General features: G+C 35.1%; 1 protein-coding gene across 1 annotated transcript in view; it reads left to right on the top strand.

Annotated features, from left to right (window-relative positions):
- The window catches only part of LOC106053220 (MAM and LDL-receptor class A domain-containing protein 1-like), a 107682-nt gene that overhangs the window by 35035 nt on the left and 47916 nt on the right, over positions 1-24731 (top strand). Inside the window, exons 16-38 of the mRNA XM_056043065.1 lie at positions 874-1017; positions 1542-1813; positions 3390-3449; positions 5288-5402; positions 5928-6106; positions 6545-6673; positions 7339-7438; positions 8557-8667; positions 9566-9691; positions 10325-10462; positions 11387-11517; positions 12838-12919; positions 13752-13886; positions 14859-15005; positions 15127-15224; positions 16854-17018; positions 17984-18077; positions 19097-19252; positions 20422-20553; positions 20995-21129; positions 21956-22101; positions 22777-22885; positions 23622-23801. Coding sequence (XP_055899040.1) covers positions 874-1017; positions 1542-1813; positions 3390-3449; positions 5288-5402; positions 5928-6106; positions 6545-6673; positions 7339-7438; positions 8557-8667; positions 9566-9691; positions 10325-10462; positions 11387-11517; positions 12838-12919; positions 13752-13886; positions 14859-15005; positions 15127-15224; positions 16854-17018; positions 17984-18077; positions 19097-19252; positions 20422-20553; positions 20995-21129; positions 21956-22101; positions 22777-22885; positions 23622-23801 — 3084 coding nt within the window. The remainder of the gene's footprint in view (positions 1-873; positions 1018-1541; positions 1814-3389; positions 3450-5287; positions 5403-5927; positions 6107-6544; positions 6674-7338; positions 7439-8556; positions 8668-9565; positions 9692-10324; positions 10463-11386; positions 11518-12837; positions 12920-13751; positions 13887-14858; positions 15006-15126; positions 15225-16853; positions 17019-17983; positions 18078-19096; positions 19253-20421; positions 20554-20994; positions 21130-21955; positions 22102-22776; positions 22886-23621; positions 23802-24731) is intronic.

Raw genomic sequence — 24731 nt, 5'->3', positions numbered from 1 at the left:
CTTGTTCTGATCAAATTTCAATAACTTTTTTGTATGTAATTAGGAAATGTTATAAAAGGTATATAATTATAGAAGAATGGAGTGAAAGAGTTAAACCTCAAAGTTATTTTATGTCTTTAGAAGCTTATATATAGTGGTACTCTGCTGGAAGCATCAATATTGAAAAACAGGAAAATACTAGTGTTAATATCAAATGGAGAATGTTCTATAAAATGTTTATTGCAATTAAAATCTGTGCTTTTCCTGATATATTGCAATTAAAATCTGAGCTTTTCCTGATATATTGCAATTAAAATCTGAGCTTTACCTGATATATTGCAATTTAAATCTGAGCTTTTCCTGATATATTGCAATTAAAATCTGAGCTTTTCCTGATATATTGCAATTTAAATCTGAGCTTTTCCTGATATATTGCAATTAAAATCTGAGCTTTTCCTGATATATTGCAATTAAAATCTGAGCTTTTCCTGATATATTGCAATTTAAATCTGAGCTTTTTCTGATATATTGCAATTTAAATCTGAGCTTTTCCTGATATATTGCAATTAAAATCTGAGCTTTTCCTGATATATTGCAATTAAAATCAGAGATTTTCTTGATAGAAGGAAAAAATTTTGGTCCTAGCACTGAAATCTTAAAAGCATTTATTAACAATAGCAAGCAGCAATCAAAGTTCTAGACATAAGACTGTGTGAAAAACTTCCTATTAATTAGCTTAATTTGAATATTAGCCTCTTTACTGTTTAAAAAAAAAGTGATCCATAAATACAAATGATTGCAGTAAAATATTTTTCCTCATTTAAAAATATTTTTTAGACCCACTCGACATATCTGTCATAAATTTGTCTTACTTTTCTTCTTTGTTTGGATTAGATTTCTGCGATTTTGAAGACAGTACATTGTGCAATATAGACCAAGACAATATGGACAGTGGGAACTACATCTTGTTTCAGAAAGCCGGAGACATCAAAAACAGCTATGCCCTGAGTTCGGACCACACATATCAAACTGGTGAAGGTAAAGGTCAAAGGTCATCTTAGACACAGAGTGTCATTTTATTTAGAAACGAGTATATGGCTTATGATACCATTTCTTTCTAATCCAGACTTGATATGAAGAAGCTTACATTATTTAAAAAATTGTTTACATCTTTAATATCCTACAAGTGCGGTGGTAGAGCGGTAAAGCGCTTGACTTCCAAACTGGGATCCAAGGTTCGAATCCTCTGGATCCTCAGTCCACCCAGCTCTAATGGGTATTTGACATTAGTTGGGGAAAAGTAAAGGTGTTTGGTCACTGTGCTGGCCACATGACACCCTCTTTAACCATAGGCCAAAGAAACAGATGACCTTTACATCATCTGCCCTACAGACCACAAGGTCTGAAAGGGGAACTTAACTTAAAAAAGAATACACTTATCACAACTCATTTTAACATGACTTCTGTTCATCTATCAGTTACCTTGTCAGCATACAAGCTATTTCATGAAATATTCTATGCTGTTATTAATATATTTTTGTATTGTTTATTTGTATTTGAAGGTCATTATGCCTTGGTGACATTTAGTGATGTGCGTACTGGGAGCAAGTCTCGACTTGTATTTCCTATGATGGTCAGTGACAGTGTCCAGTGTCTAAACTTCTGGTTCTATATCAACAATCTGCCATCATTCCCCGACTCACACATTATCCGAGTTCTGGCCAGAGATGAGAGAGGTGTTGAGACAGTGGCCGCCAAACTGAGTGGACGGGACGCGGGTGACTGGACCCCAGCACATGTTTCAGTTTCTCATATCATCACAAAGAAACTACAGGTTTGTATAGGTGATATAATGTCACATAGCAACTCTCTTTTTGCTCTGAGTTCTGGCCATGTTTCAGTATCTCATATCATTACAAAGAAACTGCAGGTTTGTATAGGTTATGTAATGTCACATAGAAACTCTCTTTTTGCTCTGAGTTCTGGCCAGCACATGTTTCAGTATCTCATATCATTATAAAGAAACTGCAGGTTTGTATAGGTTATGTAGTGTCACATAGAAACTCTCTTTTGGCTCTGAGTTCTGGCCATGTTTAAGTATCTCATATCATTACAAAGAAACTGCAGGTTTGTATAGGTAATGTAAAGCACAGATTCTCTCTTTATCATGAACTGCCATGTTCCTTTTGTCCATGTAGTGCGGAATCTTGGAGTTTTCTTCGACTCAACACTATCTTTCGACCCACACATAAGTCAGCTCTGCAAAGGTCTTTATCTGCAGCTGCGCAGATTAGGCCAGATCCGACCATATTTAACAACAGAGTCAACAAAAACGCTAGCTGTGGCATTCATACTCTCCCGCCTTGACTACTGCAACGCCGTGCTAGCAGGTATACCCGATGACAAAATAGCCAAGCTGCAACGTATACAGAACAACGCCGCTCGAATAGTCCTTAAAAAAACTAGACAAGATTCTGCTACTACGCTCTTGCGCACGCTCCATTGGCTTCCCGTGAAAGCGAGAATCGATTACAAGGTCGCCACACTTTGTCATCAGTGTATATATAACAACGAGATGCCCTTGTACCTTAGCGAACTGATTACTCCATATGTCCCACAGAGAGCCCTGCGCTCAATGGACTCAATGCTTTTAGTAGTGCCACGTTTCTCCCTCAAAAGCTACGGTCTGCGTGCTTTTTCAGTTCACGGACCAAAGGTTTGGAACTCACTCCCCATTGATCTCAGACAGACAACATGCTACACCACTTTTAAGAAGAACATTAAGACCTATCTGTTTAAAACTTTTTTTAGATTAACTGTCATTTTAGCTCTCGTGTTTTTGTTTGTAATGTTGTTACAGTGCCTTGAGCCTACATTTTGTTTGTTAACAGCGCTTTATAAATAAAATTATTATTATTATTATGTAATGTCACATAGAAACTCTCTTTTTGTTCTGAGTTCTGGCCAGCACATGTTTCAGTATCTCATATCATTACAAAGAAACTGCAGGTTTGTATAGGTTATGTAATGTCACATAGAAACTCTCTTTTTACTCAGTGTCAGGACATGGAAAATCTCATACTCTTACACTGCTACCTTACTGCAGTTAAAGACCCATGCAGTCATTTCCTGCAGGTAGAAGCTTTGATACTGTCACTTACTGAAGGCAGATGGTCAGTGGGTTGTCAGCTTTATGAAGTTTCTTTTTGTTGCCTTGCTTTACAGATAAACTGTACAAAGATAAGATAAGATTTAGTGAATGATGTAGCTCTTTCTATTCTCCCCTTACTTTAGGTAGATATTAATATTATGTAATTAGTGATGTAGATGAAGTAAATCTAATTTGTTTTTGTATTATTGATCTAATCTTTATGTCCATATTTAATGTACTTATTTTTTACTTTTCTTAGATTATAATTGAAACTGAAGCACATAGTGGATTTGGAACCATAGGACTTGATGATATTCAGGTAATTTTAAAACTACATAAACATAGTGCTTTGGAATAACTTAGATTATTTGATTAATAATTTCATTTTGAATGCTTGAAAATTCCTGCATGTTATGCAGTGGTTAAACACAACTAAGAAACCCAACATAGATTCTTAGGTATTTACTGAGACCTACACCAAATGTTTGAACAGTAAATTCAAAGTCACTCAAACTAAAGTATCTTGTTTTGTATAAAGTATCCCACCAGCTCTAATGGGTACCTGACATTAGTTAGGGAAAAGTAAAGGCGGTTGGTCGTTGTGCTGGCCACATGACACCCTTGTTCACCGTAGGCCAGAGAATTGGATGACCTTTACACCATCTGCCCTATAGACCACAAGGTCTGAAAGGGAAACTTTACTTTACTTACTATCCCACCTGCGACTGGCAGAATTTAAGTTCCTTCCACTTCTCAAATCTCTAAATTGTTGATGCTGAAATATGCTTCCCGAAAAGCAAACAGTCTTACTCATAAATACAGTAATATTGTGTGTGTGTAGTATTGTTGAATGTATATCATGTGTTTATATGTAGTACAGCTCTAATGGCTACCTGACATTAGTTGGGGAAAAGTAAAGGCGGTTGGTCATTATGCAAGCCACATGACACCTTTGTTAACCGTGGGCCACAGAAACAGGTGACCTGCCATATAAACCATATGGTCTGAAAGGGGACTTTTAAATGCATTATATTGTTAATGCAGAAAATTTTGTGATCGTTATTTTTTAAATTATTCACATGTACCAGCTGTGCTATAACTGTATCATCTCTTCTCATTTTTTATTTGATATTAACTGACTTTACTTTTATTTACCAGTGAGTAGGAAAGTGAAACTTTTTCGGCCTCAGAAATTGAAGAACAAGCCCAAATTATAAACAAATAATCTGAGAGTGAAATCTGGGAGTACGCCAGGTCATGAATGGTGAACCACAAATGGGTTGGTAAAGTGGGGAGGGGTCATACTTGATTCTGAACCTGACAATAGCTCTTATTAGATTTGATTCAAAAGTGTATGAATGAAAAAAATGACAAAAGTGTCATCACAAGACATGTGCTCAGTACGGTATGGATAAATGTGTATGGAACCTCCAAAGGATGAAATGTACTACACACAAGAGACATTCTTTTCATTGTTCTGTTCAATGGGAGCTTTATCTTAATCTGCCACCATTTCCCCCTGTTGTAAGTGCATCATTCAACTAGTAATGATTATTGAAATTTTACCTCGTAGCTCGACCAGGCTTTGGATTTTAGAAACAAACAAAATGGATACATGCAGATTCTGTGAAAGCCTGAAAACAGTTACATGCCCTTTTTGGAAACCACTGATTACATCAAAACTTTTGGAATCATTGGTTTTATAGACATTCTAGAACTGCTGATTGCATACACAAGGATTTAAGGATTAAAAATCATTGAAAGTTAAAATAATAAGTACTACCACTAATTTTAAAATATTTCTTCAGATTTCAATTTTCTGTTATAGACAAAACACTAAGCAGAAAAATGCAATAAAAATTACACCTGGAGAATTCTATCAAAGACCATGTGACATAACTTCAAGACTCAATGACTAGGACAAGAAAATGTATATCTACAACTCTCATATGCATCAAATCTTGCAAAACATTTTGGTCACTGATGGGTCATCACTACCAAGTAGGATTCTGTAATCATATCTAATCATCTGACTCAAGTTTAAGCTTTATCAGAAGTGTCATTTCACCAGTGTGTTAATTTTCATTTTAATGATCTAGGATGTATGCCATGTAGCTTGTGTAGTGCCATTTATGTTTTGTTGTTTTTTTTCCTCAGTTCTCCCCAGACGAGTGTTACAATGTGGTGAACTGTCAGTTTGAATCTGGCACTTTGTGTAACTGGCACCAGGACCTGATGTATCCCACTCCTCCCTGGCAAGCTGTGCACAATGGTGAGAGGTTGGACTTGAAAATGCTTGATGATATGAATAGCGTCGCATTTTAGATAGAATACTAAAAAAATGTCTCTTTCCAAGGTTTTATTAAACAAGACTGACAAATCATTTTATAAAAACACAGTATACACACACAAACATGTACATACTGTAAGCCAGCTTGACACACCAGTACAAAAAAAACACCAGTACAAAACACAACATAGAACATATATGTCCTACAAAAAGTAACTTAAATTGTTTTGTTATGAATCCTAAAAAAAGGTTAATCTACATATATGAGTGCAAGACTTATTGCCTGGTTGTATGGTATATGCTTTAGACTGTCATCTTGATTGTTCTTAGTTCTAGCCCCTGTTTCACTTTAATCCCCTGCTATCCTACTGTAGATTTTGGCCTTGATGTGATAATTCTCATTTCTGAATATTCAAAAACCTACAAACCAAACAAACATTAAATATGTGATTTATGTTGTCAACAATTATATATTTTGCTTTGATCTCGTATCGTTTACCTTGTCAGAGACCGACCCTGATGGCTACTACATGTCTGTGCACTTCACTGATCAACTCCCAGAAAGACCCGCTGTGTCTGCTGTTGTTTCAGAGTTGACCCCAAACACCACTCTGGAAAATTTTTGTTTTATGTTCCGTTATAAAATCCTTGGCAGTAATACTGACTTTCTCAATGTCAGTCTGTTGGTAAGCCTTCAATTTTCTTTGATCATGTTATAGATATTCCTTCCTAGAAAGTAGTACTATTTCCCAAGTTTCTTTAACAATAGCTAAGGATTGTGACAAGTGATTTTTGAAACCTGGACATATTATATATCTAGGTGAAATTTATAATAGTTCTGTCAGGGAATTTGTTGTGAAATAAAGTACAATCATTGGCAACAAACAACACACTAGAATGATATACATTATTGAAGTTAGAAATTATTCATAAGGCATGTAGAACTCCTAAACTGCCTAATTTAAATTTTCAAAATTTCCATAATTGGATTTCTTTTTCTTACATTTAAAGTGAGTGGTATAGAAATATATTAAAAATGCATTGCTTTCAGCTTCACTCATGTTTTTTTTTTTTTAATAAATTCTGAAAACTTTGTCTTATTTAACAACTTAAATCATTCACAGGATGTCACAAAACTAGATCAATCCAATGCTGTTGTCCAGATCTTTAGTACATATGGTAATCAAGGCAACAACCAATGGAATAGGGCCTTTGCTCAGAAACCAGATGGTTTTAAAGCTGCCTTTTTCAAGGTACACATTTTCTGTTATCTTATAAAATACAGACATAACTTCAATATGTTTCCAGAAATATCTTCTTCTTATCTTATAAAATACAGACACTACTTAAAAAAGATTGAACAAATCTTTTCCAGAAATAGCCTGAAGATAAATGGGCTTCTTTAAAAAAGGTTTCATTCTAAATATCTGACAAACCATTTAGCAGGAGGTTTGACCTAGGAGATAATATTCTTCATTTCCAAAGAAATATATGTAAAAAATATAAGTTAAATTAATCAAGACAAATTATAAGCAGAGTAAATCTGATGCCATTTAACTTTATCAAGTAGATTTATTTGAAAAAAAAAAAAAGATCATCTGTGTAACGTGCAATTGTGCAACGGAGTGACTAAATTTCAACTTCCGTCTTTTTATGAAACAATATTTCCTCATTTACAATAAGTAGATCATCCAAGCTTTCTTTCATCTCATAAATCAGCAACCTGTTGATTTCAAAATCCATTGATGTCAGCAGGACACTGAGGATAGACAAGCAAAAAAGAAATTTCTGTCAATGTGATAAAATTGATGCTTATTTACATGAAGATAATAGATGACACATGACTTCTATTCACATATATATTTATACTACTAGACTTCACATAAACTTGTTTCATCAATCGATTTCTTGATTGCAGTTTGTTATTGCTGCTACTTCCGCTAGTACTTCTGCTTCAGATTTACAGGGGCAGATAATGGTGACTGACATACAGTTGTCTCCTCACAAATGTACAGATGGTAAGCTCAAAGTAACTAGCTTATTTTACAAGTTTATTGTTTTTTTGCAAAGGGATGTTTGGTGGCAATATATGGCTGCCTGGTCATGTGGTCTGCGCTATGAAAGGGCACAATGGCCGTGGGCTCTAATGCTACTTGTAGCCATCCATTCAGTGACTATGCAGACCCAGTTGAGACCTGCATATTTTCCCCAACCTCATGCAGACAAAGACGTTGTTCGATGGCGGTCTATTGTCTGTATATAAAGCTCTGTATTAAACCATTAGTTTTTCATATTCTTTCACCATGAAAATTAACTTATCAAATAGTCTTGAGATGTCATTTAGATTTATATGGTCTTGTGATATCATTTAGATTTATATAGTCTTGTGATGTCGTTTACATTTATATAGTCTTGTAATGTCGTTTAGATTTACACAATTATTATTTAAAAGAAAACAAACCTATCTAGCCTGACAATGCTTAATCTTGTACTAGCCTAGAAAAGTCATATTGAATAGGATTAAGATTAAAATTTGAGAATATAAAAACTGTAATAGTTTTACCATGTCAATCCCCCCCTCCCCCCCCCCCCCCCCAAACCACCAAAAAGTTTAGGTATATATTAGAGTGTTTTATTTAAATGGTCGTCTATATTCCTATTAAAATATTTTGTTGTAATGTTTATCTCCATTCTTGTATTTAAGTGTCTTACATAAATGTTTATCTACTTTCCTATTTAAGCCTTTTATTGCAATGTTTATCTACATTCATATCAAAAAGTGTTTTATTGCAATGTTTATCTACATTCATATCAAAAAGTGTTTTATTGCAATGTTTATCTACATTCATATCAAAAAGTGTTTTATTGCAATGTTTATCTACATTCATATCAAAAAGTGTTTTATTGAAATGTTTATCTACATTCATATCAAAAAGTGTTTTATTGAAATGTTCATCTACATTCATATTATAAAGTGTTTTATTGAAATGTTTATCTACATTCATATCAAAAAGTCTTTTATTGAAATGTTTATCTACATTCATATCAAAAAGTCTTTTATTGAAATGTTTATCTACATTCATATCAAAAAGTCTTTTATTGAAATGTTTATCTACCTTGTATCCTGAATGCTTAGAAAGAAACACAACTTTCTTCTGCTCGCAAAACACAAAGATAACTCTGGACAACGTTTGTGACTTCAGAAATGATTGTCCAGGTCCTCAGCATGACGATGAAATGTATTGCGGTGAGTTTTGTTGCATCTTGTGGTATTTGGGTTTTTAAATGAGAAGCATTTTAGTGATTTACAACACACCAGTTAATGTATTAATCAATATGAATCAGGACATCCCTTTATTCTCGCCCTACCTTAAATGTAAGAGTCATAATTCATGATGGCTACTAGGTTATGTGACATGCACTGCATACTATCATCAGGATGATCCAGGATCAAATCCCTGCCTCCTTCTAACCCTTGCTGCCATTGGGCACTAGATTCTAATAACTTTCATTTCTTGAGAAGCTTCAGAGATTTGTAGAGGATGTCACTTGTTTAGATTTAGTTATAAAGTGTTTTGTTTTTTTATATATATCGGATGTTCCTTCAGAATTTAAGATTATTACAGCCTAGCCAAAACCTTTTGCAGGTATTGGCAGGGGGGGGTTTGAACTCAGGATTATCGAGTACATTGCTCATGACCATGGAGTCAATTAAACAGATGACACATTAGGTGTCTTTAGTTTAATTCAGCAGATCTTTATGTAGAATGTAATATAATGAAGTAATTATCAACTTGTGTTTAGTGAACTGACCTGTGTTGCTTGTGTGCTGGCCAAAGTGTCAGGAGTTTCTCTGGCTTACTGTACTTTAGATAGACAGAATAGACAGTTTAATGTCATAGCACTCAATAAGACAGAATACACAGTTTAATGTCATAGCACTCAGTTAGACAGAATACACAGTTTAATGTCATAGCACTCAATTAGACAGAATACACAGTTTAATGTCATAGCACTCAATTAGACAGAATACACAGTTTAATGTCATAGCACTCAATTAGAAATATTATTCTCCTCAATGTAGTTTTTCTATGCATTGATTACTACTAGATAGATAAAGGTATCTAACAGGATGATGTTTTTAGGAGCCTGCAACTTCGAGTCCAACTTCTGTCAATGGTTGGATGATGGTACGGGATCAAGTCACTTTATGCTGGGTCTAAACTTGAGCAGTACACATCTTCCTGACAACAATCATGGCAGTGATGGAGGTAGGTTCTCAGCAATGCAGTTGGAGCTGTTTGAGTGACCAGAATGTCATAGTTTAGTTTTTATTCTAATGGTTTATTGAATGTGGCTCCAACATAATAGTTGAGTTTCTTTGTTATTTATTATGAGTTTCTTTGTTATTTATTATGAGTTTCTTTGTCATTTATTATGAGTTTCTTTGTTATTTATTATGAGTTTCTTTGTTATTTATTATGAGTTACATTTTTTAGTGATCAGCGTCCGTAACATCATTTTTTTTTTTATGGTTAACAGATTTGTTTTGTCATTGCCTTTACACCAAGTTCATAGTTATTTTTAAAGCGATTTAATTGTGTTTTTTTTTTAATATATATATATCTATCCACCTTTTTATATTGTAAGATGATAGTGTCTCAGTAACAATCATTTTTTATTACTTAAAAATAATCAAACAAATTCCATACAAAATAATCTGTTGCCAACTTTACCTGATAACACACATTTCTAGGTTTGTAGTAGCCTCCACTTGTAACCTCAGAATTAGTTGGTCAGTAAGTAAATAGTTATTTATTCCTGTCTTGATCCAAAGTCTGTATTGTAAAATTTTCTAATGTTTCTGTAATTCTAATAAAAATGTTTAAATTGATATTTTTTAGGTAACTACTTGTACATTGAAGGCACACCTGACTCCAGCCAGGAAGATATTGATTTAGTTCTAACTCAAGCTCTTGGTCCTTCCCCTCCATCTTGTTACCTTCATTTTCACTACTACGTGAACTCAGAGCCAAACATTGGTAAAGATAGAGTCTGTCTTTAGATTAGTTTCACTTTAACTAGTACATGAACTCAGAGACAAACATTGGTAATGATAGAGTTTGTCTTTAAACAAGCGTTACTTATTCAAGATGATTACAAGGCTCAGCCTTCTTCATAACATTGTCCACCTATTTCCATAGCATAGTGTATCTATCTCCCTGATATGGCTCCATCTGTCTCCTTGATATGGCCCAGCTGTATATTTGACATGGTCCATGATATGATTCAGCCAGTTACTGATGTGATTCAGGAATCAAAGCATTACTAGATAGTTATAAGTTAAACATATAAGAAGGTTTTGGGGTATTTAATTAGTCATTTAATTAACTCATCAGTTTTTCTTATATTATTATTATTATTATAGCTTTTATATAGAGCTACTTTCATGCTTAGAGCATGCTCAGAGCGCTTTTGGTCCAATCTCATTTGTGGACCAGTGGGGGGGGGGGGGAGGGGGTATCTAGGAGTTGGTATTCCGTGCTGCCTTTAGGCGTTCAGTAAACACAACTCTGCCCGAGTCGGGTGTCGAGCCTGAAGCCCCCTTCTAGGTAGCCAAGCCAAGTTCAAGCGCACGTGGCCTCTCGACCATGCTTCCTCTTGTCAAGCAAACTTATTAAATCTTACATTATTGTAGATCATAAAATGTTATAAGCAATGTTTTTGGGATATGAAAATAATTTTTTACCTCCATTTATGATTCCTTTTATATTTTATTTTTATTTTTCACTGGCCTTATCATTTGATCGTAATATTCAGAAAAAAACAACAACTAGATCTTACACACTTTAAAACTCTTGATTCAGTAAAACCTTAACTATTAATATAAATAATTTCCATTCATTGTTAGCATATTGCCATTATTTTATTGCTTACCAAACTGTTTTTGTATTGTTTTCTTTAAGCTTTGGGAGATCTTTTGGTGGTGATAGAAGAAAATGATGAAGAGACGATAGTGTGGCGAGCTTTGCGAGTGACTAGTCCAGTCTGGCATGAAGCGGATGTCCCCATCGACAACATTCATTCTCGCTTTAAGGTGATGAGAGACAAACTTATAATTATTTGTAAAATAATGCTTGGATATTTGGAAACACTTTAATTGTCACTGAAAAGTCTGCTAATTTACCTCACTTATTTTATCCATCTGCTATAATTGAAGAGGTGTTGCAGAGAGATAGAGCAGATAATCCTTTGCAAGGTGTTAGGTCTTATAAAGTATTACCTCAATACCCAATCGAGAGTGACGTTTTATCCCAGCCGTTTGGGCCTGAAATGTTTTGACACAGGATACGTTTTGGTGTGAGATATTATAACTACAATTTAAGAGACAAGTAGTTTTTATGATTAAAGTTTTTTTTTAACCAAACTATATTATTGTATGTATATGTATAGATAGAATTCAACCACCATCCACCAAATTTTTTTTTTATAAAGGTTTTGATTATTTCATGAATACACAATAAGTCAGATTCCTGCCTGAGACCACTGGCAGAAAGATTTTTATTGCCAAAATTATTTTGGGGTAAATTAATTAAATTAAATAAACCATTTTTCATGTGTAAATGAAACAGTGCATCAATTTGTTTCCACCCCATAAGTTAATACGTTAGGTGTGCACAGGATAACATTCATCAGTTTTCTCTCCTTTTTTTGTACTATAAATTAAATCATTCTCATTTCCACTTAAATTTGCATCAATTTTTTTCTAACATTTAATCTATTAAAACACACACTCCTGTTATGATATGATTTAACAATAATTACAAAACAAAATTAAAGACCGAAATAATGGATAAAAATATTTCTTGTTCTCTACATGAATAATACGTTAGACACAAACACACATACAAAACATTGATATGTATCATTCTTTTTTTAAAAAAATAATCAAATGAATATAAAGAATGTGATCTAAACTTTTTTGCGCCAAAATGACCATCGCACCAAAACGGCTGCGCCAAAATGTCCTGCTTTGACCTTAATCTGGTTGTATTACCTTTTAGGCTAGTTGATAAGGGAAGCATTGTTTTCGAAATTTGTCTTACTTTTAGGGTTCATACTAGATTGTGGGAGTTGGTTGCTATTGTTTGACATGTTTCGTTCCATCAGATTTTAAAAAAAAACTACATCCTAGCCCAAACTTCTGGCAGGAAAGTGGTGCAAACCATTCAACCAGGTCACCAAACTATAATGTACAAACTGATGTTCTGTCACACTGACATAATGACTTACAAAAAATAGTGAACTAATAGTGAAATATATATGTATATATATATAATTCTGTACAGGATATTAGTATTGATAAGAGTAAACAAAAAATTTTATATTATTCTATATTTAATTGTTATAATTCTAGATTCACTTTCGACTCAAAAACCTAGCCTACCAGCAGTATGTAGCTATAGATGATGTCAAATTGAATGGATGCTCTTTTAAAGGTCAGCTATCGTCTCCTTAACTCCCTGATGAAATATTGTTATCAAGTTGTTGAATATGTGCGTTGAAGTTATTTAATAATTTTAATTGATTATATCCCAGCGGTTTTGTGTCTTTGTAAATTACAAGTTGACTTCAAATATTTCTAAATTATTATTAAGAAACAAGTTCAAGGTAAATTTAGCTCAGCCTAGAGATTTCTTTAGTTAGTATACCTTTTCAATCAAAGTTCATCTACACAAAGTCAACTATAGTTTTTTCTTATGACGTCTTTAGTTAATAGCATTTTCACCTCTTATTTTACTATAGTTTACTATTACTTTAGAGTAACACCTTTAGTAAAATCACTAAATTTAGAAAGCCTTCAGGACAGAAGGCTCAAAAGTAAAGTAGCAATCATACATAAAACATTGAACCATAATCTTCAAATACAAAAACAAAATTTAATAAAATACTCTGAAAGACACAAAGATAAAGGCACATTCCTCATCCCATATGCTAGGACAAATTTGTACAAATACTCCTTCTTCCCTAGTGCTATTAGAGCATGAAAATGGGTTGCCTGAGCTAGCCAGGAAAACCAGTGACTTGGCGGAATTTAAGTCATTGGTTAATATGCATGACTAAATGCATGACGCGTAGGACGTAATCATCTTCTTTTTTGAAGTAACGTCTGTATTATATAAGATAGTAATTGATTGGTTCTAGCTGCACCGCTCTATGAGAATGGTTTGTGCTCTAAAACACTTAAACATTAGGAAGGGGGGGGGGGGGTTTACAAGATGTTTGTAATTAATTAATATTTGACTAAACCTAGGCTATATCTTTGTTCAGAACCAGCAGTGAACGTAACCTGTGATGGAACTCAGTTCAAATGTAAAAGCAGTGGAGCGTGTCTAGACTCGACTCTGCTGTGTGACTTCAATCAAGATTGTTTGGATGGCAGTGATGAGGAGGACAACTTGTGTAGTAAGTTCACAATAGTCTAGAACAAATTCGTACAGTGCCATTAGATATTGGAATGAGTTGTCTGAATCAGCCAGGAAAACCAACAACTTAGCAGAGTTTAAGTCATTGATTAACATGCATGACTAGATTGACACATGAAATGCGTAGTACGTAATTAGATAAGATAAGATTAGATAATTTTTATTGATCCAATCTAATGGAAATTCAGTTTGACTACAATTGACAAGCTCTTATTTGAAGTAATGTCTGTAATATATAAGATAAGATAAGATTATTGTAAATATGGCTGAAGTGTTTGCTCTTTCAATGACATTGCTGGAAATACATTGAATTGTCCAACATACATTTGAATACCAAGGATGGGTTGAAAAAAACATATATGATTCATAAAGTGGGATGCCTAAGAACAGCAGATAGAAATATATTAGATCACATCGAAAGGAGTAGGATTAATGCTAACAAATGTCTGATTCTTTTGCTTGGCTCATGGTACTTAAAAATTTCAGCTTGATCTGAGATAAACTTTTTACAAGACAAATAAAGTGAGTTGATATAAGCTTTGTAAAAATACAAATAAATTCATTATTTATATTTTTGTACTTCATCTGCTTTATCAGAATGATTTATCCTAATTTGATCATTTATTAAACTTCTTTTATCAAAGATCAGTACTCTTTGTTTGACCAATTATAATTACCTTTTGATAGATTTTTGGTGATGCGCCAACAAAACACCATGTGATTTAATTTTACGCACTAAGATAAACCATCTTCTATTGAACTAGCTGCATCCAACACTTATTGGATGAGATTGTACTTCCATTATCACCCTAGCTTTAATACTATGACCTGTTTCTTATACACAAGAACAAAGTGAACAAGAAATCTATGAAAAATAACAGAGTTATTCTAACTTGAAATATTATTGAAAATATTCTTATGACTGAAAAAAAAATGTATTGTTATATCTTAGAATCCTATATAATGGATGACTTTGAACACAGCCTTGGTAACTGGCTTCAATCTTCTAACGATGATTTTGATTGGTCACGACATGAAGGCCAAGGGGTCAACTTGTATAATGGTCCAAGAAGAGACCACACTTTAGGAACTCATTTTGGTTAGTCACATTTTTTGAAGTAACATCTGTATTATATAAGATAAGATAAGAAGATCTAGAGTTGTATCAGTTGAAATGCCAGCAAGATATTTGTGTAATGTAAAGGTCCTCTGTTTTCCAGGTCACTACATGCTGTTAGAGGCTAGTGGGCACAGGTCAGGTCAGACAGCTCAACTTTTAAGTCCTGTGTTCGCACCTACAGTACAGAGTGGATGCTGGGTGAGTAGAGTCATTTGACTGTGTGATGAATAGTGTCGATTTGTTGAGATATATAGATCCAATGATACACTGATCTTGATTTGGAGGTATCCAATAGTATGCTCTATTTAATGTGTTAAGAAAAAACATAAACACAGAAGAAACTATACTGAACTAAAATCAAAATAAGGAATTGCCTTGTGGCCCCATTAGCGACAAACAATATAAACAATAAACACAGAAAGTTAGGTTATCTTATCTTATCTTATATAATACAGACATTACTTCAAAAAAGAAAATCATTACGTCATTAACCAATGACCTAAATTCTGCCAAGTCACTGGTTTTCCTGGCTAAAACTTAACTGTCTAATGTTGTTGGCTGTTCAAAAGAGCTGGAAATCCTAAGAATGAGGTTGGACTAACATTGAGGATGGCAGGATGTGATAGCGTCACAAAAAAAGGAAACTACCTAAAGGAGTGATGTTGCTTGTTCTTCATCTCATTTTATAGAAATGTGTATAAATTATTACATGTGGAGGGATGGTGCTTGGCATGAAAATATGTTTTCTTTTCTAATTGCAGAGTTTTTGTGTGTGTCATTGCAGTGGTTTATTACCATAATGAGATAATTAGTTCCCCATGTTTTATATTATATAATGAATGGAGACAGTCCTTGATTCATGGTTTTTGGATTTCTTTGAGGTGTTCTTGTAGTTATGCTTTTATCTTTTCTTATTAATTACACTCACCCTCTTTGAATGCCCCTACCCCATCTTAATCCACCTCAGGTGGATTAACTACCACTACAGTCCAACATGACCAACACCCTGTACGGCAGTGCTGAACAACTGAAGATAACAGCACACTATTTATCCTTGGCACAGTCTACAAAAGAGCTCATAGCTCAGCAGCAATAAAGCTGGCTAGAAGAAAAAGAAGAAAATTACAATTACTTAAAAAAAGAAGATAATTATGCATGTTAATTAGTGACTTAAATTCTGATAAGTCATTGGTTTTCCTGGCTGGTTCACTCATTAACTGTCCACTAGTGCTTCCAATAGAAATAATTTGGCACCTTGATTTGGGACCAGCATGATGACAGCCCAAAGTGCATACCTTATGACCAGCAACCAGACACTTAGAGCTTATTTACACCACCCTTCTCCTGTTACAGGTGACTTTTTCATTGGCACTCAAAGTTTCTTTATTTTATTTTCAATATATTTTCTATACAGTTGCAGCAGTGTTTACTTTTTTTGTACTTGATGTATCAGTCCAATTATTATTTATATCATATCTAGGTAGTTTTGAACAATCTCATATTGAGGTAGTATTGAATAATTTCATTGGCAACCCTTTCCATTCTCTAAATGGCACTAGGATAGAAGGAGCACTTGGATGAATTTGTCCTAGCATATGGAATAAGACATGTGCCCCTATCTTTGAGTCACTCTGAGTATTTTACGTCTCATTTTTTAAGTAACATAAAAATGACCTAAATGATTTCATTGTTGCTTTGATTCAAAAATAGCAAAATGGGTGAGAAAAATCCTTGTGATAATCGAGTTCTGTGTCTGTAATTTTGTAGAACTTTTTATTTAAACGTATGATTCTCCAAACTTTTTCAATTTCTTTTTATGTCAACTAGGTCATGTTCTATATCTACATGTTTGGACCAAACTCAGCAGACTTCAGACTGACCACTCGGGCATCACAAACTGGTGCCCACAATGTGTTGCTTGAGATAAATGAAGGATTTAAAGATACATGGTGGAGTCAAAGAATTCACCTTCAGTCAACAGAAAATTTCCAGGTTAGCATATTTCATGTAATAAAAGCAGGGGAAAGGAATATTTAATAATAATAATGATAATAATAATCTTTATTATCCATAAGGAAATTTGTCTTACAATTTGTGCATTACACCAAACAAAAAACATTATAACTATAAGAAACCAAAATGTACATTCACACCAGACTCACTCATAATTTACATGTGACAAAGTTTATACCAGATTGTTCTTATTTAATGATTTGATTGCCAGGGGAACAAAAGAGTGTTTGTGTGTCTTGTATCTCTTTTGTGATGGTAAAATCACAAAATCCTGACACATAGGGCGATTCTTTATTTCGAGGATCTTGTTAGCTTTTTTATAGATGTTTGTCTCAAACAACTGCCGAAATGGGGTTTGTTTTTTGCCAATGATTTTGCCAGCAGCATTTAGGATTCTATGAAGTTTATTTTTATTTTTAATGCTCAGATTGCCATACCATATTGTCATGTAAGGTCACAACAAACATTTACAGCTATTTAGAAATTTTAAATCTTTTTTTTAGGAACAAAATTAGTTCTTCTTCTTCTTCATCGTTCTCATTGTTATGTTGGAGTGTTCATATGACTAGACCAATACATGAGATGAACTGCGCAGTGGTTTCCAAATCAGGGAGCTCTCCATATAGTTTTCTTTCTATTGGGGTGATTTGGGGCCAATGTCTTATACGGGCCTCTTGGTAGAGAGAGCAGTTTTGGAGGACGTGGTCGGCATTTTCTGGTGATACTCCACATGGGCAGATTTCACTGGTTCCAATTTTGAGCTTCCGGAGCTTAGTGTTTAGTTGCAAATAAATTAAATAACTTTGTGACAGTGTCTTGTGTTAGCTAAGACTAAGACTGCTTTATTGATCCTTGTTATAAATTTGTTGTGATTACAACGATGTTGTCAGCATGTTTACCTTCTCATCTTATTGGCTTTATTTTCACATGTATCTACAACCCAGGTGGTACTGGAAGGCATCACTACAGGAGTCTCCTCCCTTAACATTGCAGTCGATGATATTTCCTTTACACCACAATGTCACTTGGCTGCCAGTCGTAAGTGGAACTGTTTTGACTTTTTACTAAACTTGACAAGAAATATTTCTGATGTTTTCTTTTCCTCTAACTTCTTTAGTCGTAGAGCGACTATGGCTCATCTTGAACACTTTTTCATGTGACTGTGGAGCCCTATTTTGGAGAGACACTCCCGTCCACTAATATCAGGTTAAGGTGACTTTCGCTTTGGTGGTAGAGGAGCTGGTCATTTTTTGTATGGCATCCTTTTCTTTCTTTTTTTTTTCTACTAAATCCTCTAAACTTGACAGTAAATATACTTGTGGTTGTATCATAATGTATATTTTATTGTGAAACATACAAGTTAAAGACATCATCTGTCATTGTAAGGGTAGGAACATTTTTAGGCTTTTATATGTCTCTACAGACTAAGCTGGGATTCAAAACTCCCTTACAAAGAGCTGCGGCCTGCTTTAAGTGGGATAAATAGAGGCAATTCATGGACTATCCAAACACCTTTATGTGAATTTTTAGTCTTATAGTCTTCACCTATCCCTTTGTCTGTTGGACCATTTGGGCACTATACAAGATTTGTCAACCATCTTTCTCCATTCCTGTCTTTACCCTTGAATAGAACCTCTTTCTATGGTAGGCCTGTCTATTCTTTTATGATGTCTTTCCATTGCTATCTCTGTCTGCCTCTTCTTCTTTTTCCTGGTACTGTTCTCTGAAGGAAGGTCTTTGCAAACCCCAAAGACCTTGTAATAGGGCCATAGAGTTTTAGTTTACGTTTTGTTACACTAGTTAGCAGGTCATTGCTCCAGTAACCCTGTCTCTAATCTCTTTGTTTCTGATGCAGTCTTTAAATACCTGGGATCCTTCTGAAGCATCACAATTCCATTGCTAGGATCCTCCTCTCTAGGTCAAAGACTTGCAAGCATATAAGCTTATAAGCATATGGGTTAGCTTATAGTCTTATGTTTATACGTTAAATTGTACATTTAGTACTACTCCTTAAGTCACTGAGAAACTAATATCAATTTTTGTTGCTGTGTTTCTAGAGACTCTCCCTGTGGGCCAGCAGACATCAACCCTACCCCCAAAGTGTCCAGAGGCTATGTTCACCTGTAATGCAGGCAGCGTCAAGTGTATCAACGCCAGTGAAGTCTGTGACTTTGTGGCTCAGTGTGAGGACAGCTCTGATGAAAGAGAATGTGGTGAGTAACTTATTCAGCGAGGCATATGACAACGTGAATAGAAAGCAAGCGAAATACTTTTTTAAAAAACAAAGCTTATATTTAGTGTAATTGTGTCAGTCATGTAATTGTATGTATGATTGTCTTAGACGTAATGAATCTGTGCAATTAAAAATATTTTTACCAATTATTTTTGTTTAGCTTTTACCTTTCTCAACCGCGCTAGGATCCTATCACTTGTCTGAACCAGTTGTAGAAGGGGGTATTGTGGTGAATGTTTACATTATCATTTTTTAAATGCATAAAAAAATGTTCACTCAGGGCTCGAGTCCTCTAGAGAACTATTTCAACTTAAAAAACAACATCTGTCAAACATAGTTTCTTTCCCTTGTTAAAGATACCAAACAAAAAAAAATTATTATCGATTCTTGTGTTGTCAGGTAAAAGAAATAATTATGCCAAACTTCAGCTTAATCTGAGATTTGGTGTGGGAGACATAGCGTGTACAAATGTTTTAATATACAGAGTTGAAATAAGCTTTGTAAAAGTGCCAACAGATCTTTTTAGAATTTACAGTCAAGTAAGGAAGCGTGGTCGAGAGGCCAAGTGCGCTTGAACTTGGCTTGGCTTGGCTACCTAGAAGGGGGCTCGAGGTTCGACACCCGACTCGGGCAGAGTTGAGATTACTGAACGCCTAAAGGCAGCATGGAAAATCAACTCCTAGGTACCCCCTCCCCCCCACTGGTCCACAAATGAGATTGGACCAAAAGCGCTCTGAGCATGTTATAAGCATGAAAGTAGCACTATATAAAAGCTATAATAAGTGAAATAAATGAATTCATGTATGTAAGGCCCAGGAGAAATCTGAATGGAAGGATGTGTTGAAGCAGGCCAGAGCCCTCCATGGGCTGTAGCACCACTGGGATGGATGGATGGATTAGTTTGAGACTTTGTATACTTTAATTTGTTAGTCTTACAAATATTTTAATGGGTTTCAGTTTGTCATCACTATGGCGAATGAAAATGTTTATAAAAAAAAAGTCTTTTTGGATGTTTTTTGTTTTAAATATTTATTTAGTTATTGAAGACAAAGATGTTTTTAGCGCAAAATTTAAAAACAAAGAAATGAATCTGTATTATTATCTTTGAATACAAATACATCATGTTATTGTATTATCATGTATTTCTAGGTTCTTGCACATTTGAAACAGATGAGTGTGGCTGGTTTGATGAGAGTATAGGTAACAAGATGTGGACCCTGGTCAAAGGTGGCTCTCTTGGATCACCACTAGATGACCACACCTTTGGAATTCCTGGGGAAGGTAGTGCTCTCAGCTAAATTCTTTGTTTACAAGTTTTAACACCACATCCTGAGGCACTAGTTCACATTAGGAAAATTGAATTAAAATATAATAAGTTAATATTGGCTTTATAACCAAAGAGCCACAATTATAATAACTACATGTAATTCTGTAATTTGTTAATTTTTCTCTTTAGTGTACCTAGAGTTCATTATATGTCAGTGTAACAAGAGTTAAGTTTATATGAAATAATAAATCAGTTAAGAGGGGTATGCATATTTAACATGACTAGATTGACGCATAGATATAAGGACATAATAATTACCTAAGATAAGAAGATAATGTAATAAGGGTTGTCTTCGAGTCTGAAGATTAATGAGGAATGCAGGAATTCTAAATATAAATTTAAATAAATATATCTTGTAATAAATATATCTTGTAATAAACGTATCCTGTTTCTAGGCTCGTATGTGTCAGTGGTGGATGGACTGGGAGATTCTCAACTCCCTGCCCTATTGGTAGGGCCAACAATGCCTTCCATGGGAGCTGATTGTTCCATGAATGTTTATATCCTCAAGGAATCTGGAAACATCAATGGTAATACAATAGCACAATAACTTTTAAATCTGGTAGTATTAACAGTAACACCCTCATCTCATATCCTGTTCGGACCTTAGGTTACCAACCAGCTTCCTCCAGGTGTTTCGGTTCTGAGCAAGTCTCTCCAACTGTCTTCACATCTTTCCCATCTGCTTGGTCCAAATCTCGACGCCGTGTATTTCTGTTTTTTTTCCTCTTTCCTTGGGGGTTCCAACTTAAAGCTTGTCTCATAATGTTGTATGCAGACTTGACGGCAGAGTGTCCGAGCCATCACCACCATCTCTGAAGTATATCTACTTTAACTCCTTCTCTCCTAACTGACGATACCAGCGTTGATTCCACCAGAATGTGGTAAATAATTATGGAGAGAAAGAGTTAATGTGCTGCTACTTTGTCCACAGTTCCTGGTTGGAAAGATCATAAGAATATTTCTAGAACCCTAGCTTTCACGAAATGAGAATCTTTTTTGTTTTATTTATTAGTGGGTTGGTGGAGCAGTTAAGATTTTTGTGTTCAAGACTTAAAGGTCTGATTAAAGTTCTGGACACTACTCCACTCAAATTTGTTCATAAGTGAACTGAATATCTTATGAGGTTATGGTTTAGGTTGATGGTTGCAGAATATCTTGCCCACTGGTATTCATAAAAACAGGTGAACACAATTGGGGCTTTAGTTTTAATTTTGAGGATTTTTTTTTCTTTGTAAGGATAGTTAGTTATTTGTATTGTTTAATAAGATCTAGATCTGTATAGTAGGCAACTATTTAATTAGTCTAAAATTGTTTTAAATGCTGTCTTCTTGATTGTGTTGCTCTCTGTTACAGGAACAATTGAATTAGGACTCCGGGATGGAAAAGATCCATTTAAAACTGTTGTCACATCAGTCCAAGTTAAGTTTGGACGTGGTCACCCTGTAGGACAGTGGTCAAAGTATTCATACCACATTGGGTCACTACCTGCAGGCTATCAGGTGATGCCTTGTTTAAACGCTAGATTGAATTTCCTACTATTTATGATTTAACTTGTTAAATTTTCTCAGTGGGGTCGTATAGTCCTCACTGAGCACCTCTAGTGGACAGGCAGTCGTACCCTCTTTTTGAGGGTAGCTTGGCTCACTCTTGGTCCCCCCTCGGTACCCAACTCTCACCTGTGGCTCCCAGAAGCTGTAGCATGCGCAGCAGCCACACCCCGGAAACGGCTTTGACTGGCCGGCTAAACCAGGTATAGGGTATCTGACGTGTCCATGGCACCCAGTACACTGAGGTTCTGTCAAACCTAGCATGTGAAGTCTGGACTTGGCGGCCTGTGCGTAACGTCACAAAACTAGACTAATCGGACAGAATGGCAAGTACCAGCACAGTGCTGTGGAGTACTCAAGAGCAGGACAAGACACACAGAAAGTCTCTGGTCATCCACTGCAAACTTGTCCCCGGACGTCTTGACCAAATCTTGCTTCCGGAAAAGGACGGGTTTTAGGGCGAGAGAGTGAGGTCGACGTGTTGCGCAAATCCTCCTCACTTTAATCCAAATTCCAGCGCAAGTCACTTGTCATCCCCCCCCCCCCAACATCATCGAACCACGATGGACGAACTATATATACTTCCCCAAGCAGACACTGTAAATCTTTATGGTTGTTCTGTTCCAGGCCTTTATTCAGGCAGTGAATGTCACCTCTAGACAGCCAGGCTTGACTTTCAACATTGATGACATTGTCTTTGAGAACTGCCAACAGAACGCTACAGCAAATATCTCCAGTGAGTAATAATAATCAAACAGTAGTAAATAGATTAAGAAAACAAAGACATAATGTGAAATAAAGAACAAGGGTTTGAAACACATTAAGCTTATGTTAATTAATTCAACTATGTAGATTTCTGTACAGTGATTTACCGATCACTTAATGTGCCAATGGAAAAAAATGATGTTCTCCCCAGATACCTTTTTTAACTAGGTTTTGAAACTCATTTCTACGGCATAATCTTAACTCTTTCTCTCCATAATTATTTTTCATGACATTTACTTACCTGCTATGATTAAACTTATATAATTTTTCTATCTGAAAATATCTTATTTCGTAAAGAATCAAAGGAAAATGCATTCTCTTATTTTATAATACAAATTAATGTTTATAAAAACCAAAAAATAATGGATGTGGTAAAATCAACAATTAGGAGAGAAAGAGTTAATAGCGAACCACTAACCAGTGAATGAAAGTAAAATGTTTATTTTATATGTTTCGGATGTTTCATCAGAGTTGAAGATAATTACTTCCTATTCCAAACCTCCCGCAGGACGACGGGGGATAGGAGCGAGCAGGGTTTGAACCCGGGACCATCGATAAATCTGAACGACAGTCCAGCGCGCAAACCACACGACCAGGCAGTCATGTATGAATGTATCACTTTAGGTACTATATTTAATGTCCCTATTTCAATAAGGATTGTTCAATATTTCTTCATGAAACCTCTTTGATGAGCTCACTGTTTTCAGGTGTCAACTGTGACTTTGAAAGTGGCTGGTGTGGCTACTTTAATAACTACTCACAGAACGGGCAGTGGTTGCTGGCCAACAAGGACATGACCTTGACCAAAGTGGGACCAGAACATGACCACACTACAGGCAGTGGTTACTTTGCTTATGTTAATCTGGAGTCTGGCTACAGGTACAGAGGTATGCAAGAAAACTTACTTTAAAATATAACTTGATAATTATTTGTATTGATAAATAAAGAAATAATTCCTATTACAACTTTCAATGTAATATATTTTTTTTTCTTAAGCAAAAGTTTTTTTGTTTATATTATTATCTATATTTCTAAAACCTATTTTTAAAAATTGTGAAAAATCAGAGTGCTAAAAAAAGTTATCTCCCTTGAATTACATTAACGGTTTTTGAAGTAAAATTCTTAAAATCACCAAATAATAATAATAAAAAATACAATAATAATCATACCTAGGCTTGGGAGTACACTTGCAAGCATGTACAACAGGAATATTTAATTTGATAATCTATTTTTTTATTATATTGATAACTTATTACATCAGGGATGACTAGTCAGTCTTACAGCTGCCTGTCCAAAGGCTGTGTGAAGTGTCTAGTGCCCTGCTGCCCACAAACTGAACCCCTAGCTTTAGGCTAATGGCTACACTGCCTTGTGTGGGTCCCTGAAAGGTCTAATGCTTAGGGAGGAAACTCTCAGTAAATCCAGTTTTGTTAAGACCACTACTCTCTAGTTGACTCCGGCAGCCACCTGACCCCAAATTGCGATGGTTTTCCATCCCTTTGGATAGTCAGTATGGAAGAGAGGCGAGGTGGGCATGACACATGGGCAGCCCAGCACTTGTAAACTTTGTGTCCAGGCTTTCCCCCAGTAATATTGAGGTCACTCCATCTCTGACATTAATGTCTCTGCCAGGACTGGCCTCTTAAGCTACAAAGGGAAAAGATTGTCTCTCGAGATGTAAAATGCCACAGATCACTAATCAGCCAATTGTGTCTCTTTCACTTTTCTCTACACTCAGATGAAGGAATATTAACTTTACTAATTTAGTATACGAACATGAAGCTGTATGTTTATGCTGGTAAGCCAGAATTTTAAAA

Source organism: Biomphalaria glabrata, chromosome 10 (genome assembly GCF_947242115.1).
Source record: "Biomphalaria glabrata chromosome 10, xgBioGlab47.1, whole genome shotgun sequence".
NCBI classification, from domain to species: domain Eukaryota; kingdom Metazoa; phylum Mollusca; class Gastropoda; family Planorbidae; genus Biomphalaria; species Biomphalaria glabrata.
This window is presented reverse-complemented; position numbering and strand designations above follow the sequence as displayed.